The sequence below is a fragment of the Euphorbia lathyris genome, chromosome 5 (assembly GCF_963576675.1).
Source record: "Euphorbia lathyris chromosome 5, ddEupLath1.1, whole genome shotgun sequence".
Taxonomy (NCBI): domain Eukaryota; kingdom Viridiplantae; phylum Streptophyta; class Magnoliopsida; order Malpighiales; family Euphorbiaceae; genus Euphorbia; species Euphorbia lathyris.
Genome location: NC_088914.1, coordinates 23,842,370 through 23,860,578, shown reverse-complemented (window position 1 = coordinate 23,860,578; position 18,209 = coordinate 23,842,370). Strand labels below are relative to the sequence as shown.

The window sequence follows — 18,209 nt, the reverse complement described above, 5'->3', positions numbered from 1 at the left end:
AAGTCAGAATTTGACAATCTAATATAAAATTATTTATATACCATCTTCTTCCTCCTTCTCCCTTTCAAGCTAATTTTTTTATTCAATTTCATTTTAGAGCCTCAATTTTGATCAACCTTCATCTCAATCTCTTTTTCCATCTTTATAACTTGTTTCTTCAATTTATCAAATTCGACATCCATCTCCACTACCTTTGCACAACACACTGAAATCTCATCCTCACATGCTTTCATCTTCTCCTTCATGCCAAGAAGAACATCATCACCTCTGCCACATATTGGAGGATCCAACCATACAAAATAATCACATTTTGCTTGTTGTCTGTACATGAATAACTTAAAAAACTTCGACCGATATTTGCACTCGTTGAGGCTGTTCTTACTGGTGATATCATCTTGCACCGACAAAGTCCTCCAATTTGTTGATTCCCTTCCGCCATCCAGCCACGATTAACCATTTGAATCTATTCTTTGCCTAATAAAATCGATTGAGTAGAAGACATATGTTCAAGTTCGTGCTTGTAAGATTATGGATCTCAATTTGGGAATTTCTCATTTCAACATTAGGAATTTCAAGTTTTAGGGATTTAAGGTTTGAGAATTTTGATCAACAATTTTTAGAGGTTTTACTAAGAATTACCAATTTTTTAGGACGATATCAGGAGTATATGACATTTTTTTGCCACATCATCAAATTTAATACCATCTTTTATTTGGATTGTGTTTGTTAATTCATGCGAGCAAAATGTGCCAATTTGTCACATTTTGAAATTTGAAATTTCTACCTTTTATTATTATTTTATTCTATCTATTGCCAAAATTATGAAATTTTAGAAGAAAATATTATGTCTACATTTCAATGTCCCCTTCTATATACAGTAAAACCTCTATAAATTAATATTCGATAAATTAATAAACTCTTTAAAATAGTAATTTTTTCTGGTCTCGACTTGGGCCAGTTCAAAAAATGATCAATTTTAATAAATTAATAAGATAATAATTTTCTGGAACAAGCCTTTATAAATACATTGTATTATTACCTCTATAAATTAATAATATCTCAAATATATATGCGAAATATATATAGATATACGTACTTAGGATAATTTAGCAAAATATGAATCTACAGTATTTTGTTTTTTTAAATTTAAATCTAGTTGAATTTTGATAACATTGTGATATTATCCCAAAGATCAAAATAGATATTCGCCGAAGAACACCACGTGTTGATCAACTGATACGGGAATACCGCGGCGTATTGGAACAAAGAGATCCGACGGGCGGATCACTAAGGTCTCACCAAAAGAGACCCGCGAGCGAACATGTGAGGCGAATCTCCATAAACACTCAATCCGTCATTAGAACGGCTGGGCCGATCTGGCTATAAAGACCATTAATGAGCTATCAATTAGCTAATAGCCAACTTAAAGGAAACCAGTAACCGCCATTAATGGAACATTAATGGAGAGTTTCTAGTTACTGAAAGTTACGGCTTCATGACTATATATAGCCTATGTCTCAGGCTATCAATGTACACATTCACTTACTCTTTGTCAATTCAGTTTGCTCTCTTATTCTTCCATACTGACTTTGGCATCGGAGCTTCCCCCCGTCGAACCCAACGACGCCCCCACAGAGACGGAAGTTCCTCGAAAATTCTCCACGAGTCATCAATTGGTGCGGTGATCATGGAACTCTTAATCAAATAAAGGGTTTTCGTTCACATTAGAAAAGATATGACAAATGGAGAATAGAACCCCTCCTCAGGGGTTGAAACGCCCTTGGTAACACCCTCAAGCCAACCTGAATAAAGCGCTGGACGCGTTGACGTGAGCACTCCAGCAACTCAGGACAGAAGGAGTCTGTCGCCAGATGCATTTGTTGAAACATGTGCGGGAGCCATAGGAAGAGCGTTTGGCCCTGATATGGAGAGACGCCTAAGGTCGTTCATGATAGTACCAGAGCTTCGGCGCACCAACCCTACGTCATCTCAATGGCAACAGGCCATTGTAGGATCTGGCGCCCATGATTCTTCATTCTTCCAAATTCAACCCACGGATTCCATGGTGACTACTACTGTAGCTGGTAATAACCCGCCACTCAATTAGCAATTATTTTCTGATGAAGCAGGTGGAAGTCAAATCATAAATCTGGGCGGATCAGGTAATCCAAGCCGCCCACAGTCGAGTCTCCCTGAGGGCAGATCGGAAGGTCGAAGGCACAAAAAGCGTAGAAAAGAGAAAAGTAGGCGGTCGAAATCACCTTCGCCCCGAAGACCAAGATCCTCCCGTAGGGGTAGATCACCCCCATCTACTGGTCGTAGACAAAGCAAGAGGCCGGTAGAGACGCCACGTTCAGATAGGCCACCGCCACTGCCACACCAAGGAGAGGATATGCACCTTCCTTCAGGAGACCATGGAGGCAATAATGGCCAAGGTGGTGGCGGACAAGGAGGTGGAGGACAAGGTGGTGGCGGACACGGTGGTGGAGGTGGACGTTCACCATCAGATCCGTCATCTGGTTCCAGCTCTTCATCTTCTCCAAGTAGATCTCCCCGTAGGAGACCTCTGAGTCGATCGCCACGAAGAGGACGCCCCAGGGCGGGTCCGGAGAATTTTGACGATCAAGTTAGAGCTGCGGTGCTCTGCATTAATGAAGAGGATGCCCGACATAATCCATTCGCCAATCGTGATTCGCCTTTTACAGCGTAGATCGAAGCTGAGGAAACGGAGAGGCATTTTAAAATACCTAATATACCCCTTTACATAGGTGCGGACAACCCGGAGGCCCATGCAAGAAAGTACCGGATGTTGCTCAGCCTTAACCTTGCTAGTGAGGCGGTCTTATGCCGGATGTTTATCACCACCTTAGGAGGCCCCGCTTATGATTGGTTCCAATCTTTACCTCCTGGATCTATCGATAGCTGGGATCAATTGAGTAGGGAGTTTTGTGCTAAATTCGCCGGATGTATTCCTCCTGTGGTCAAGTCACGAAAGCTTTTTGAATTAAAGCAGAAGGCGAATGAACCCCTCTGAGAATATGTAGACAATTTCAACAAATTGTGTATACGTATTGTTGATGTGGATGTCTCCATGGCGGCAGAAGCTCTAGCAAAAAACACCACGTGTAAAAGCCTGCAAGAAGATTTAATTCGGAAAAAGCCCCGTGATATGGCAGAATTAATCGAAAGATGCAAGGACTTTATGGAGGTAGATGACATTCGCCGAGAATCACTATCTCCGCCTAGAAAGGACAAAGGCGAATCTCGCCACCGAGATAGAGAGAAAGACAAGCACCAGGATTCCTCCTCTAGAATCCGGTGGAGGGGCTCTAAGAACAAATCGGCATTTGTCACGTCCTTCACACCTCTTAATGCCTCTAAAAGCGAAGTGCTAATGTGGATAGAGAACAGCCAGCACAAGCGGAGCATTTCATACCCCGAACCAAAAGGGGGGGAGTACACTAACACTGGGAAAAATCCTAAAAATTATTGTAAATACCACAGAAAAAATGGCCATGACACAGACGCATGTTGGGAGTTAGCCAGAGAAATAGAACGGCTTATCGAGAGAGGCAAATTGGATCGGTTCGTCCAAAATGATGGCAAGAAGGGAGATGGTGATAGATCCAGAGATGATCCGAAGAAGAAAGCAAAAGGGACCATCAATGTCATAGCAGGCGGACCTGGGTACCAACCTGTACTGAAAAAGGCAAGAACCACTGCTCTTGATAAGGCATCACTTAATCGCCCTTTTGCAGATGTTGGCCCGGAGATCTCTCCTCATGCGGATGCCTTGGTCATTACTATGATGGTTGAAGGCTGGGAGATGAAAAGAGTGATGATCGATACCGGGAGTTCGTGCAATGTCATCACAAGAGGAGCATTTGCCAAGCTTATGGTCGACCCAATCCAAGTGGAAACCACCGTAGTGGACATCCTGGGAGTGACAGGACATACCATCCAAACAAAAGGCCAGGTAACATTAGATTGTGAGTTAACAGATGAAGATCAAGTCTGGAAAGGCAATCTGGAATTTTCTATCCTGGATGGCCAGTTAGCTTACAATATTATCCTTGGGCGACCCTTTATCTCCGAAGCAGTAGCCCTTATCTCCATACGCCACTTAACTCTTTATATCCCCATGGCCAAGGGAGGTGTAATGATCAGAGGAAGCCAAAAGGTAGCTCAAGAGACGTATTCGGCATCATTAATGATTCGCCCCCAGTCTAAAGACGAGGAGGAGGAAGAACTCGTCACAATGGCCTTGGGCAAAACAGAGATGTACCTCATGGCGGATGAAAAACATGTACGAATGGCTAAAGGGCTCAAGGGAGAAATTAAGGAAGCAATCACCAAGGTTCTCCATGAGGCAGAAGACGTCTTTGCATGGAAAGATGAGATCCTCCCCGAGATTAGTCCAGATGTGATCACTCACAAACTCAACATCGACAAAGACGCGGTTCCGGTAGCCCAAAAACGAAGAAACCATGGTCTTGAAAGGCATAAGGTGATAGAAGAAGAAATCACCAAGCTCCAGCGGGCGGATGCCATCGAAGAGGTACTTTATACACAATGGCTAGCGAATGTGGTTCTAGTCAAGAAAGTGGGCAGATCATACCGCATATGTATTGACTTTATAGATCTCAACAAAGCTTGTCCCAAAGACAACTACCCTTTGCCGTGTATTGATATCCTCGTAGATGGAACCGCGGGACACGCCATGTACTCTTTCACTGACGTAAAGTCGAGTTATCACCAAATCCCAATGGAGCCTTCAGATAGAATCAAAACCTCATTCGTGACTCACCAAGCCACTTATTGCTTCAAAGTCATGCCCTTTGGGCTTAAGAACGCAGGTGCAACCTATCAACAGATGATGAATAAAATATTCGCGGAAAGCAAAGGTGATAACTACTCCGTCTATATAGATGATATGATCATTAAGAGTACCACTGTGGAAAAGCATGCAGATGATGTAAGGGAGGTACTGGGCATACTCCGACGTCACAACATCAAACTGAACCCGGAAAAATGTACCTTTGGGGCAACATATGGAAAGTTCTTGGGATTCATGATTAGCCAGAAAGGAGTGAGCCCAAATCCTGACAAGATCAAGGCCGTTCTGGAGATGCAAGCGCCACGGAATATCAGGGAAGTGCAACGTCTTAATGGGCGGATCGTAGCCTTAGGCAGGTTTATCTCATGTTCGGCCCATAGATGCCAGCCCTTCTATGAGGTGATCAAGAAGCAAAAGGCGTTTGAATGGAACGAGGATTGCGAAAAAGCCTTCGAGGGAATCAAACGGTTTCTCACAGAACCGCCCATGATGAGTCGATCCTTGAAAGGTGAGAATCTTTACATGTATGTCTCGGTTACAGATAAAGCTGTTTGCACGGTCATGATAAGGGAAGAGGATGGCCAGCAGTATCCAATCTATTATGTAAGCAAAGTATTAAAGGATGCTGAAACCAGATATTCCAAGCTTGATAAAATGGCGCTGACCGTTGTCACTACAGCAATCCGCCTTAGGCCTTACTTCCAGGCTCATACTGTCATAGTTCGAACAAATATACCCATGAGGAAGGTATTGCAAAAGCCGGAAACTTCAGGGAGATTGATGGAGTGGGCAATCCGCCTTGGAGAATTTGATGTACGATACGAAAGCAGATCAGCCTTGAAGAGTCAAGTCTTGGCAGACTTTGTGAATGAATTCACGGAAGAGGGAATGAATCTCCCTAAATCTTAAGTCGAAGAATGGACAATGTATACGAATGGAGCTTCCTCGGCCGAAGGAGTAGGTATAGGCATTGTGATCAAGGGTCCTCACTATATAAAGCTACGGTACGCAGCAAAATTGGATTTCCTTGCAACCAACAATGCGGCGGAATATGAGGCATTAATATTGGGACTGCGCTTGTTAAAAGAAATCACTCCCGAGCGGATTGTGATCTATAACGACTCCAAGTTGATGGTCAACCAGGTGATCAAAAATTACGAGGTAAAAGATGATGTTTTGGCCAAATATGTTGCTGAAGTCAAAAAATTGCTGGATCACCTTGAAGCAAAAGAAACTAAATGGGAACTGATCCATGTACCTCGAGGATCAAACACCGAAGCAGATCATCTAGCTAAAATGGCCTCCAGCAAAGAGAACTGGGCGGATCCACAATGCCCATTCGAAATCAAAGCAGCTCCCGCCTTCGCCTTGGAGGAAGTATCCATACTCACGACCGTAGAAAATGATTGGAGGTCTACCATCTGCCAGTATCTGTTAGATGGAGCCCTACCTACGGACAAGGAGGAAGCTCGGCGGATAGTCAGGAAGGCGGCCTATTTCTCCATGATAAACGGTTGCCTCTTCAGAAAATCTTTTAGCCACCCTTGGTTAAAATGCATTTTGCCAGAAGAAGGACGACAGGTTCTCAAGGAGCTGCACGAAGGAACATGTGGAGCCCATGAGGCATCCGCTTCCATCTTGAAGAAATCTAGGTTAGCGGGATTTTATTGGCCCACGGCGGATCTTGATGCACAGAAACTGGTGGAATCTTGCCATAGTTGTCAGATTCATGCAAATGAATCCCATACCGCCAAACATCTCCAGAGGCCCATCATCGAAGGTCGACCCTTTGCTGTCTGGGGAATTGACATTGTTGGACCATTTCCTCCTACTCTTAGACAGAGGAAGTACGTGGTAGTGGCAGTAGACCATTTTACCAAATGGGTAGAGGCTGAAGCTGTCTCCTCCATCAATGCAGAACGAATGGTGGAGTTCGTCAAAGATAATATCGTGGGAAGATACGGGGTTCCACACACGATCATCACTGATAATGGGACGCAATTCAACTGTGGCGAGTTCAAAGCTTTCTGTGAAAAATTGGGCATTCTGAACAGATTCGCCTCCGTATATTACCCACAATCCAACGGTATGACCGAAGTCACGAATCAGACAATCGTAAAAGGAATAAAGAAAAGACTGGGTGAGCATGATAAGAAATGGGCGGATCAGTTAATGAGCGTCTTATGGGCGTATCGCACTACTCTCCGAATGGCCACAGGCGAAACCCCATTCGCCCTCTCTCATGGTGTGGAAGCTGTAATCCCAGTCGAGATACTGGTTCCAAGTGACAGAGTTGCATTCTATTGCGAGGATGAAAATAGTCAAAGATTGAAAGTAAGTCTTGATAAAGTGGAAGATAGGAGAGACAAGGCATATGTGCGTATGGCGGCATACAAGCAGCGAATCGCAGCTTATCATGACAAAAACGCCAAGCTTGTAGACTTGAATGTGGGAGACCTCGTGCTCCGCAAGGCCGAAAAAATCCAATCTAAAGAAGGGAAGGGCAAGCTAGGGCTCACCTGGACAGGTCCGTATCGAATAGTGGACAAGATTGGGTTCGCCACATTTAAAATTCAAGACATGGAAGGCAATACATTGCCGCGCACATGGAATCTCCACAATCTTCGCAAATACTTCGCCAGAAAATAGAATGTAAACAAGGTCTTGAGTACTCTTTTTCCTTTAATAAGCTTTTTTCCCCATGAGGTTTTTCTTATTAAAGGTTTTAATGAGGCTCACATATAAGACCCGCTTGCTGTAATAAAGCGTATCTCCTATCAATAAAAAAGCAATTGTTCTATTGTCCATATTCTTTTTAAGTGTTTTCTTGCAGCAATATAAATATTCCAGTCTCAAAAAGAAGGGGGGCCTCCAACGCTTCCCACACTAAAAAGTACTGCTATCACATAGCTACTTTTTCTCCTCAAAGATAGGAGAACAATCTCATGGGCGGATCCATCCTTAGATGATCACCATTCGAGATAGAGTTAAAACATTCCTTGGACGCAAGGTCTTTACACTCTCTTGCACCCTTCCCAAAGAAGGGTTCACAAGTCCTAAAGGCGAATCGCTTCACCTCAAAGATAGGTAGCAAGACGACCCCTAAGGCAGCTTAACTTCCTCTAAAGGAATAAAACAGCTTCAAACCTTCACAAAGGTTCGCACAATGGAGTATGGCTGGCCACCTACTCCAAAATAAATCCTGAAAGCTTACAACTTTACTTATGCAAACGTAGAAGTATAATAAATAAATTAAAGGATTCAACAATTGTACTTAAGTTTTACAAACAAAAAACTAAACATTGATAGGAGCATCCTCCTTAGCATTTTTCTCGCCTGAGGCGCCCGCCTGAGAAGCTTCCTTCTCAACAGCTCCGGATACGCCCACCAAGGAGACTTCCTTTTCCACAGAAGGTGTTCCCTCAAGAGGAAGGGTTCCATCAGTTATCGGCTCCTCACCCGCCTTTGGAGGTACTTCCTCGAGGTCCACTAGCTTGACACTGGCGGAAGGCTTGCTTTCTTCGACGGACCCCTTCATCCATTTCCGAACGTGATCACGGAGGTAGCCCTTGATGTCCGGGATTTTTCTATATTTGAGAACAACATCTGGGCCCGGAACGGCGAACTCCGGATCTTTCAAATCAATCTCGGGATACGCCAGCTGGACATACGCCATGATCAGCTCGCCGTAATAGAAAGCTTGCTCCCCAGCCATGTACTCTGCATCTCCCAAAGCATCCTCATGCTCCTTAGCATCTGCTTTAATCTTCTCCTTTAGCTTTTGGATCTCAGCATCCTTGCGGGCAATAGCGGACGCGGCATTCGCGTTGGCATCAGCGACTTCTTTCTCCAACTTTTCTATAGTAGCCTTGTCCGCTACACCTTGAAGGAGCTCAGCTTCCATGGCGCGTAAGCGAGTATACATCTGTTAAGATGAACAGTTCATTCAAAAGCTACCAAAAGGGGATCACTTATAGCCAAAGGACAGAAGGAACTAATTGTTAGAAGCTCCATCTTTCCCATTTGAACATGGGCTGATCCGGGGATCTGATTTTGGTTCTTCTGTACCTCGCCCAACTGACCGAGAGCCTCGTCCAGGTCATTGATAACAGACCCATTTTTCAAGGATCCCTTGATACCATACTTGGCGAACCAGTAACCGCCCAGGTCAGGCTTCGCCGTCTGCATGAAGATGTGAGGATCAAAACTTAGATTCAAAGTATGGCAAAAAGATTAAAGTAAAAGCAACTCGCCTGTTCCCCCTCCACCAAGGGCGCGGTGGATTTCATGGCATCCACCATAAACTTTTGACCACCAGAAGCTGCAGGCTTCCTCTTTTTCAGAGGCGGGTCGGCCGTTATATCCGCCGGACATTTCCCTGCACCCTTTTGGAGATCCACCGCCTGCCCATTCTTGCGAGCCTCATCTTCCTTCAACTTCCTGCACCTCTCTGCAAGAGCGTGATTGGCCTTAGATAAACCCCTGCCAAAGAGAACAATAAAGCAATCAAGGTTCAAAGAAAAAACAAAGCTACCTTGATCAAATTGTGCAATCTTCGAGTAAATGAACTTGTCCCCTTCTCGGTGAATCAGGGGAATGTCATTCATCATGAAGTCTAAGGCGTCAGCATATGTCCAAGCATCCGCCTTGACACTCTTCATAAGCTCCGCCGCTACCTCATCACTATCCGTCAATATACGCATATCTCCCGCCATGTGCAAAGGTTTGGGATTCCAGAATGTTGGAAGCCTAGAGATTCGCCATTGTTTATCTTTACATAGAAGAATTTTTCGTCCCAACAATGGACGTTGGACATCTTGATACGCTCCAAACTTTGCAAAAGTGAGGAAAGACTCAGACTTTCGCTTTGACGGTTTATGAAAAGATCGAAAGATACGAGGGGTGCACACTACCCCTAAGTTCGAGGCTAGGTAACAATCTAAAGCAAGATCTAACCAGCCATTTGGATGTAATTGGCTGGCGGTAATGTCAAAGTAAGCAAGGATATCCGCCATCATCTTTGGAAGAGGCAGTCAGAACCCCCTTTCTATATGACTACAGTATACAGACAAGAATCCACTTGGCGGACAGGCGGGTCGTTGATGAGCATCCGCTAGTTGGGTTTCATAGTTATTTATCCATGGGAATCTACTCGCCAGATCCGCTAGATCCGCGACACTCATGCGAGAGGAGATGGACTCCGCACGAGGTGTCTTTTTCCTAGGCGGGGCAGAAGAAGAAGCCACCATCCCGGAAGATCGCCTAAAATCTATGGCCGAAGCAGTACCGGTGATAGGAACGGAAAGGTTTTGACTTCTACCTAAACGAGTTCGCCTGCGATTACACGCCGAATCGCGCAACTCAGCTAAATCAGAGCTAACCGTACCTTCGGAGGAAAGAGAATTTTCCGACGAAGAAGTGGTCCAACTAACTACAATTTCAGAGCGAGAGGTCAAATTAAAAAGTTCAGAGGTTGATCTAGAGGATGAAGAAGAGCTCCTAAACATTTAGAAAATATAGAATGAAAAGATGGACTTACATGAAAAATAAAGGCTCAAAGGATTCTGAAACTCCGAGAGAAGCTCTGCAAAGAAGACGCAAAGGAAAATGGAGAGGAAGAACGAATGAGGAAGAAAGAGAAAAAGAGAAATGAAGAAAGCGTTTTCTCTTTCCTCGAGCGGTGCGCCTGCCACACGTGTCACCCCTCGATTGGCATCGAACAGAGTGATCATTAATGCAGGTAATCATGACGGCGCGCAAAGAAGCTCAAAAGCCCTAAAGGACTTTAAGGGAACTTTGGGGGGCTTCTGATAACATTGTGATATTATCCCAAGGATCAAAAGAGATATTCGCCGAAGAACACCACGTGTTGATCAACTGATACGGGAATACCGCGGCGTATTGGAACAAAGAGATCCGACGGGCGGATCACTAAGGTCTCACCAAAAGAGACCCGCGAGCGAACCTGTGAGGCGAATCTCCATAAACACTCAATCCGCCATTAGAACGGCTGGGCCGATCCGGCTATAAAGACCATTAATGAGCTATCAATTAGCTAACAGCCAACTTAAAGGAAATCAGTAACCGCCATTAATGGAACATTAATGGAGACTTTCTAGTTACTGAAAGTTACGGCTTCATGACTATATATAGCCTATGTCTCAGGCTATCAAGGTACACATTCACTTACTCTTTGTCAATTCAGTTTGCTCTCTTATTCTTCCATACTGACTTTGGCATCGGAGCTTCCCCCGTCGAACCCAACGACGCCCCCACAGAGACGGAAGTTCCTCGAAAATTCTCCACGAGTCATCAAATTTCATCTCTAATTATTCTCACTGCATTCAAAAGTTTCAGTGTATACTTGTCAAATTGTAACAAAAAATTGTAAAGAGTGGATGATGTTGTAATTGTTTCATTTCTTGTGACTGATTTCAAAGGTACCGAATCATCTTCAGCTTCATACTCAATTGAATTCAGCATTCATTGTTTTCACCTAGATAATCCAATATTTGATTGAAATCCATTGGATTACGGTAACCAAGTTGACCAATCATTTCCTCAAGTTCATGAATGTCTTCAGTGGTTGCTTCCTCTAAATTCGTTGTGACAGATTCATGAGAAGCCTATTTTTGGTATGATTTGAAACAACACTCCATATAATTTTTTTTATAGTAATTCATTAACTATGATAAATTGAATATTTTTAACATAAATACAATGAACTTCCAAGTTCAATTAACTTATATAATACACATTTAATTTATTTTAAAAAAATTTCAAATCATTCTATAAATTAATTATTATTATTTATCGATTAATTAATAACTCTCTAAATTAATAAAATTCCATGATCTCAACATTATTAATTTATAGAGATTTTACTGTACCTTTCATAAAATATAGTCTATTTTTATTGTACAGATCTTCTTAGTTTATAGAATATATTATTTTAATTAAGTATAGATCACTTTTTTTTTTTTTTTTAGAGATATAAAATGAGACACTGAAATATGAAATAATGATAGCAGATTTTCTTTCAAAAATTTTCTTTGAAATTTTGATTAAATACATATTTACAGTGAAGTCCCTGACGGTCTGGTTAATTAAATCAATATCGGAATATTATATTAGAGAGGGGAAATTCCCCAAAGTTTCTCTGCACTCTCTCTCTCCATTATCCAGCCTGAAATTCTCTCATCCCTAATTCCACTCCGTTAAGGAATTCTAGCATATTGATCATTGCATATCTTCTAATCGGAGCTCAAATAAAATGAATATCTTCAGCAAGAAACCCAATCCCAGAGGTTTATCATCCTTAAAGTTTGATCCAAAATTCGTATTTAGTTATCAGATTTTATCAGTTATTCTCGAATGATGCTCTCCTCTTAAATTATTGATTTTCCGAGTTTGGTTGACTTGTTATGGCTTTTTTCCCCTAAATCTCAGCCGACTGTTTCTATTGCTAATTATGATCATGACGGATTGTTATTTTGACTGCAGAGGTTCTACGAGAGAGTAAAAGAGAAATGCAAAATGCTACTAGAGGTATTTTCTACTTTTATTTTATATGATTTTCATCATTGCATTTACAGGACCCTTGATCACTCTCTCTCTCTCTCTCATGTATATTAGTTGATAGCATATGAATTTGACAGTCTTTTATTGGACTATTAAAAAATGGAAAAGAAAAAAGGTGTTTTATAATTGATATTGTTATCCACAAAATCAAAGTTTTGTATTCAGAGGAAATTTAATTTATTGTCTTAGGTTTGGTTTTATTAACATAGAGCTTAGTTAGATGATTCTGTTGTATGGGGAAAATCAATGGCTTTCCAGTTTCCACTGGCAAAGGTATCCGCTACTATGATAAGATCAGATTTGAGAACCAGTGGGTATATTGCTGTAAGTTTGAAATATGCAAAATGGGTTTGTTTTTAGACTTTTACCCAAAGGAGTGACATTTATAAAGGTGTATCGCATAGATAAAAGTTTGTTTGTAAGGAATTACTCAAATAAGGCGAATAAGGTCAACCGGATGCTTGGTACACTCAAAGAAGCGTCATTTGTGGCCAGAGTGGTGGGGTTGGTGCTTCAAATTTTGATTATGTATTTGGCATAAAATTGTGCTTGTTGTGACAACTTACATTTTATAGCTGTCAAAAATCAGCTTTTGCTTTTGGAGCTCCTTTTGCATTGATGTACTTCAAGAAGAATTAGACTAACTTCAGGAGAGGATCAATGCATGTACTCATTTTCCCATGATCCCCATTGAATAACTAGATGGAAAATTGCACATTGAAGTCCTTTCCAGCTTAGCAATGTGCATTTAGGATTCACAGTTTTCAAGTGTCCGTTGAAGCACTTCTCTTGTCAATGCAACCTTGACTGGAGAAATCTCACCTTGACTTAGGGCTTATCGTGGACCATTTGATTTATGGCATGGGGCTAATCATAAGCCCTTTCTTTCTTTTTTGTTAGTTTCAAAGCAAATCCTTTTGATTTTATATTGATGTTCTTGCTATGTTTTGCCCTGATTCAGGTATAGAGAAGGAAATTGGGGCACTGCAATCAGAGGTATTTGAACAGTTAACAAAGATAGTCCTGGTTTTGAAATTCCACCGTTAGATCTAATAGGTTTATCATGTCTTCAGGAAAAGAAGCTTGTTGCTGAGATAAAAAGAACTGCTAAAACAGGAAATGAGGTGTGTTGTATGCTCTAATTGAGTTGGATTCTTGTCAACCCTTGAAAACTTGAATTGCTTCTAGTGAAGAACAGTTAACTTTGTCGTAAGCTTTTCTGTATTTGGCTTGAAAGGGTTCACTTGAATGTGAGGGATAATTGATGTTTTGGCATTTTTATTTCTTTACTAATAGTTTTAGTTTTGTAGTTGGTTACATTTTGAAATTTCATTAATTGATGACAAGATTCTGTTAGTGCCTAGGCATTTGAAATTTCAGTTACCATATTATTTTTTCTACTTGATCCTACTTAGGAGTCCAACTTCAATTAAACACAGTGAGGGATACTAGTATTTGTAAATTAATGTTGTTTCTTCAGTTCAATATAGATTATGAAGTTTATACATCTCTTTAAATATTAAGGCTTCCTTTTGCCTGTATCCCCTTCATAGTCGTATTTGAATTCCTGATCCTGATAGGATTTATCAGAATTTAGCAATCACATGGCCTTTGGAAATAAATTATCTAAATTCATACTGGTGTCGTACTTCCGCAAAAATGTCACATAGGACCCCAAACTTTCCATTCTATGGAGCAACTAAATTTCACACATAGAACCACAACATTGTCCTGAAATGACACTTTCTGATATTTTCCCCCTTCCTTTAAAAAAATTAAAAAACAGAATAAAAAACCTTTTTGTATGCATTCTGCAGGCAGCAACTAAAATTCTTGCTCGGCAGCTAATCAGACTTAGGCAACAAATTGCTACCTTACAAGGTAGTCGTGCTCAAATGAGAGGCATAGCAACTCATACACAGGTATGAACAAAAAACTCACTGAGAGATCATCCATTGTCTTTATTCTCCTCAGTGTATCTCTTTGAAACACATGTGCAATGTGCTATTAATTGTATATATCTCCTATGCAGGCAATGCATGCTCAATCTTCAGTTGCTGTCGGTTTGAAAGGTGCAACAAAGGCAATGGCGTCTATGAATAAGGTATATAAGTAGTATATAGACTGGATATAAGTTTGAATATTCCAACTGCAGGAGTAATTGCTTATTTTGTAACACTGAAAGCTGGTTGCGCTAAATTCTTTTGGATTGATATATATTTTGTTACTGCTTGGAAGTTAAACCTAAACTTACAGGCATGTACATTTGTTTGTTAGCTAATCTTTACATATTTTAATGGCTGATATCCTTAATGCAGCAAATGGCACCTGCAAAGCAACAACAGGTTATAAGGGAATTTCAGAAGCAGTCAGCGCAGATGGATATGACTGTAAGATGACGATTCACCTTGAGAATAGTATTAGCATGGAACAATATTATTCCTGTGCTCATGGTTCCATATTTGTGGTGCTTATTGGTTCTTTGTTTGTACATGCAGACGGAAATGATGTCAGAAGCTATAGATGATGCCTTGGATGATGACGAGGCTGAAGAGGAGACAGATGAGTTGACAAATCAAGTAAGCTTCTCTGCTTGAGTTCTTTTCTTCTTCTTTTTACATTGATATTGTGAAGCTTCTCTGCAAATAAAAACACCCTTTCAGGATGGATTAATCTTTCTAGTAACTAACAATGCAATATGGGGATCTCTGAGCAAGTTATTTACTGGTCCGTGGTTTCTAGGGTAAAATACATTCATGGACCCTGAAATTTAGTGCTACTAAATGGTCTCTAAACTTCATTTCTTGACATAAAAAATTCTTGAACTTTACATTATTTAGCATTAAAGGCCAAATCAAAGAAAATCGGTTAAAAAAAATTAACGAAATGGTGACCTAAACAAGTTTGACTAAATTATTGACTCTTTTTATTTTTCATCCATATCACCAAAAATTATGGTTAAATACTTATTTCCAAGTCATCATTTTGTTTATTTTTTAATGGTTTTCCTTGATTTGGACTTTAATGTAAAGTTCAAGGATTTTTATCACGAAATGAAATTTAGTAGCCATGATGTTAGTAACTCTATAGTTCAAGGGCCGTGGATGTATTTTACTCATGGGTTTTGCAATGACATTATAATTGTGAGCATTGGATGATGTATGTAATAGTCTTTTGTTGGACTATTAAAATTGGAAAGTTATGGCCTTCATGGACAAAATATTAAGAATTATCCCCATTATCCCCCTTCACCTCTTATAAATTTTGATGAATCTTGGAGCAAGTGATGACACTTTTTATTTTTTATTTTTTTTCTCTCTCTAATTAATCACTCTTGTTCCAGGTGCTAGATGAAATTGGTGTTGATGTTGCCTCGCAGGTTAGTAGTAATTCGTTTTACCCCTTGCTTTCAGTTGATTATATTTCCTTTTTCTCATGTTGCTGAATTTAAGTTGAACTTGTACAGTTATCAACTGCACCAAAAGGTAAAATTGCAGGGAAGAATAAGCAAGATGTCAGCAGGTATTTGTTCTTCCTTGTAGATTTCTGATATTCATAGAGTGGTTATCGACCTAGGTCACAGCATCGGGGCTTAATTATATATCATTTTCAAGTTCGTGTAAAGTATTAGATTCAGAATCAGAATTCTAATCATTCTGTTGCATTATCAGCTAACCTTTACCCTTGAATTGTCTTGTGGCAGTTCTGGCATTGATGAGCTTGAGCAGAGATTGGCAGCTCTGAGAAATCCGTAAGCCGATTACTGAATATCCATTTCTCTTGCTGCGTACAGCTCTACATTGGAAGTCGATTCTTCAAGGAGTTTTATAGTGTAGATATTCATTCTCCGTCCGTTTTCTGGAAAATGTTTAAATTGTAATCTAATTGTTATCTTCAATCGCTCAATTTCATTAGATCAGATTGATTACAGTTTCTGCTAAAATGTATGCTTTTATTACGTAGGGTTGTATGACAATCGTATTGAGTAGTGAAGAAACACAAGTAACCTCTTAAATGTTATTAAAATAAATATTTAATATTTGATAAATTGAGAAGTAAATTTAGTTTGTAAATTCTAAAATATTTCTTGTAATTGTATTAGCTGTGTTCATTAGTAAATGAGACTTGAAGTCAATAAGGTTATACTCTATAGATGTGATAGTTGTGCGACATTTTCCTTTAATTACGTTTCACATGCAATATTAAGCTAATCATTTTAAGGGATAAACTTTAAATTTGTTGTTGTAAATGAAAATGTAAGAAATGGCAAGATTTTATTCCTTAAGTTTTCAACGTTATTTGGCTATTGATTTATCCGTGTTTTTTTTTTTTTGTTTCTTGTTATTTGGTATCATTTGACCATCTATTTAAAATGTTCATTTTTTCTTTGATCGTATCTAAAATTGATGAAATCTCAAACGGTATGGATGATTGAGATTTTACCAATTTTGAGCAGTATAGGGGTACTGTTATCAAACAATACGTCAATGGGTAAAGATTAACATTTTGGATAGATAATAGACCAATGGGTAAAAATTGTCATTTCAGATAGTTCATGTGAATTGCTAAATACCGCCTCCTTTTACAAGTTACCATCTCCATTTCGACATTTTTGCCCTTCTTATAATTTTAATTAAAAACTAAAAATTCTCTCTTCAAAATCACAAACCCAAACAATAATAATTGAAATTATGAAAATAATTAATGTGTGACAACCTAAACCTCGGAAATGGATGATTACGAGTTGTAACATTAAAATTTACGTTTTTTAGTAAAAAAAAATTATGAAAATAATGCATATTTTTTGTGACGATTTTGCATTTTTCGTCACAAAAAATGAAATTTTTTACATTTTTGTCACAAAAAATGGAACAATTTATCGTTTTTCGTCGCTAAAAATGAAACAATGGGCTGGGCGGATCCAGCACCCACCCAGCCAATTGGCTGGGTGGGTGCTGGATCCGCCCAACCCATTGGATGGGCGGATCCGACATTTGCTTAGGCCAAATTTTGCTTTTTTTTTTTAATTCAAAATTTTCAATTTTGATTTTTTTATAAAAAGGGTAAAATTGTTCGAATGGGGGAGATGATAAGTAATTTGAGGCGGTAAATAGCAACACCCTAGTTCAAAGGTCAAATGTTACCAAATAATGTCATAAGTCAAAAATTGATACATAGGGAGTTAAATAGTGTTCTAATGATCTCAATTTTGAAACTAGATAAAGAAGACATATTCTTCAAAAAAAAAAAAGATAAAGAAGACATGTAACAATTTTAAAAGGGTGTTGTTATACCCAGCCCCAATTTCCCACCTCTAGCCCCGTGGAAGGACGAAATTACCCTTTCATAGGTTTTGGGGTGGAAAAAGCTATTTTTTTTTCTCTCTCGATGCACGGGCGTATGGACATCACGCCTCACCTCATGGTGGGGCGTATGAAGATCACGCCTTCCCGTGTGGTCGGGCGTACGCCTCACCTTGTGGTCGGATGTGGAACTATCACGTCCGACCACACGGTGAGGCGTAGGGCTATCACGCCCGACCACACGGGAAGGCGTGATCTTCACACGCCCGTGTATCGAGAGAGCAAAAAAAATAGCTTATGAATCCTGTAAATAGTCCGTTAAACCCGTAAATAGTCCGTTAAGCCCGTAACTACATAAATGTACTTAACAAAAAAAATTTAAAAACATAAAAATTAAAATAAACATTAATAAACATAAACATTTATAAACGTAATAGAGTAAATTTAATATCTACAACAAAAAGTGTTTAAATGTATGAATGTGTACA

At 40.0% G+C, this 18,209-nt stretch overlaps 1 protein-coding gene across 1 annotated transcript; it reads left to right on the top strand.

Moving 5' to 3' along the window:
• Positions 1-11,951: 11,951 nt before the first annotated feature.
• On the top strand, positions 11,952-16,466 carry LOC136230996 (vacuolar protein sorting-associated protein 2 homolog 3). Its single transcript, XM_066020223.1, has 11 exons — positions 11,952-12,144; positions 12,341-12,385; positions 13,380-13,414; positions 13,492-13,542; positions 14,236-14,340; positions 14,451-14,522; positions 14,737-14,808; positions 14,917-14,997; positions 15,762-15,797; positions 15,885-15,940; positions 16,122-16,466. The coding sequence occupies exons 1-11, from the start codon at positions 12,111-12,113 to the stop codon at positions 16,171-16,173; spliced, it is 639 nt and encodes a 212-aa protein (XP_065876295.1). The 5' UTR covers positions 11,952-12,110; the 3' UTR covers positions 16,174-16,466.
• Positions 16,467-18,209: the final 1,743 nt, after the last annotated feature.

Coding starts and splice junctions, on each gene's coding strand:
- LOC136230996 (XM_066020223.1), top strand. CDS start 12,111: ATGAATATCTTCAGCAAGAAACCCAATCCCAGAG. Junction 12,145..12,340: donor CAAGAAACCCAATCCCAGAG/GTTTATCATCCT, acceptor TTTTGACTGCAG/AGGTTCTACGAGAGAGTAAA. Junction 15,941..16,121: donor AATAAGCAAGATGTCAGCAG/GTATTTGTTCTT, acceptor GTCTTGTGGCAG/TTCTGGCATTGATGAGCTTG.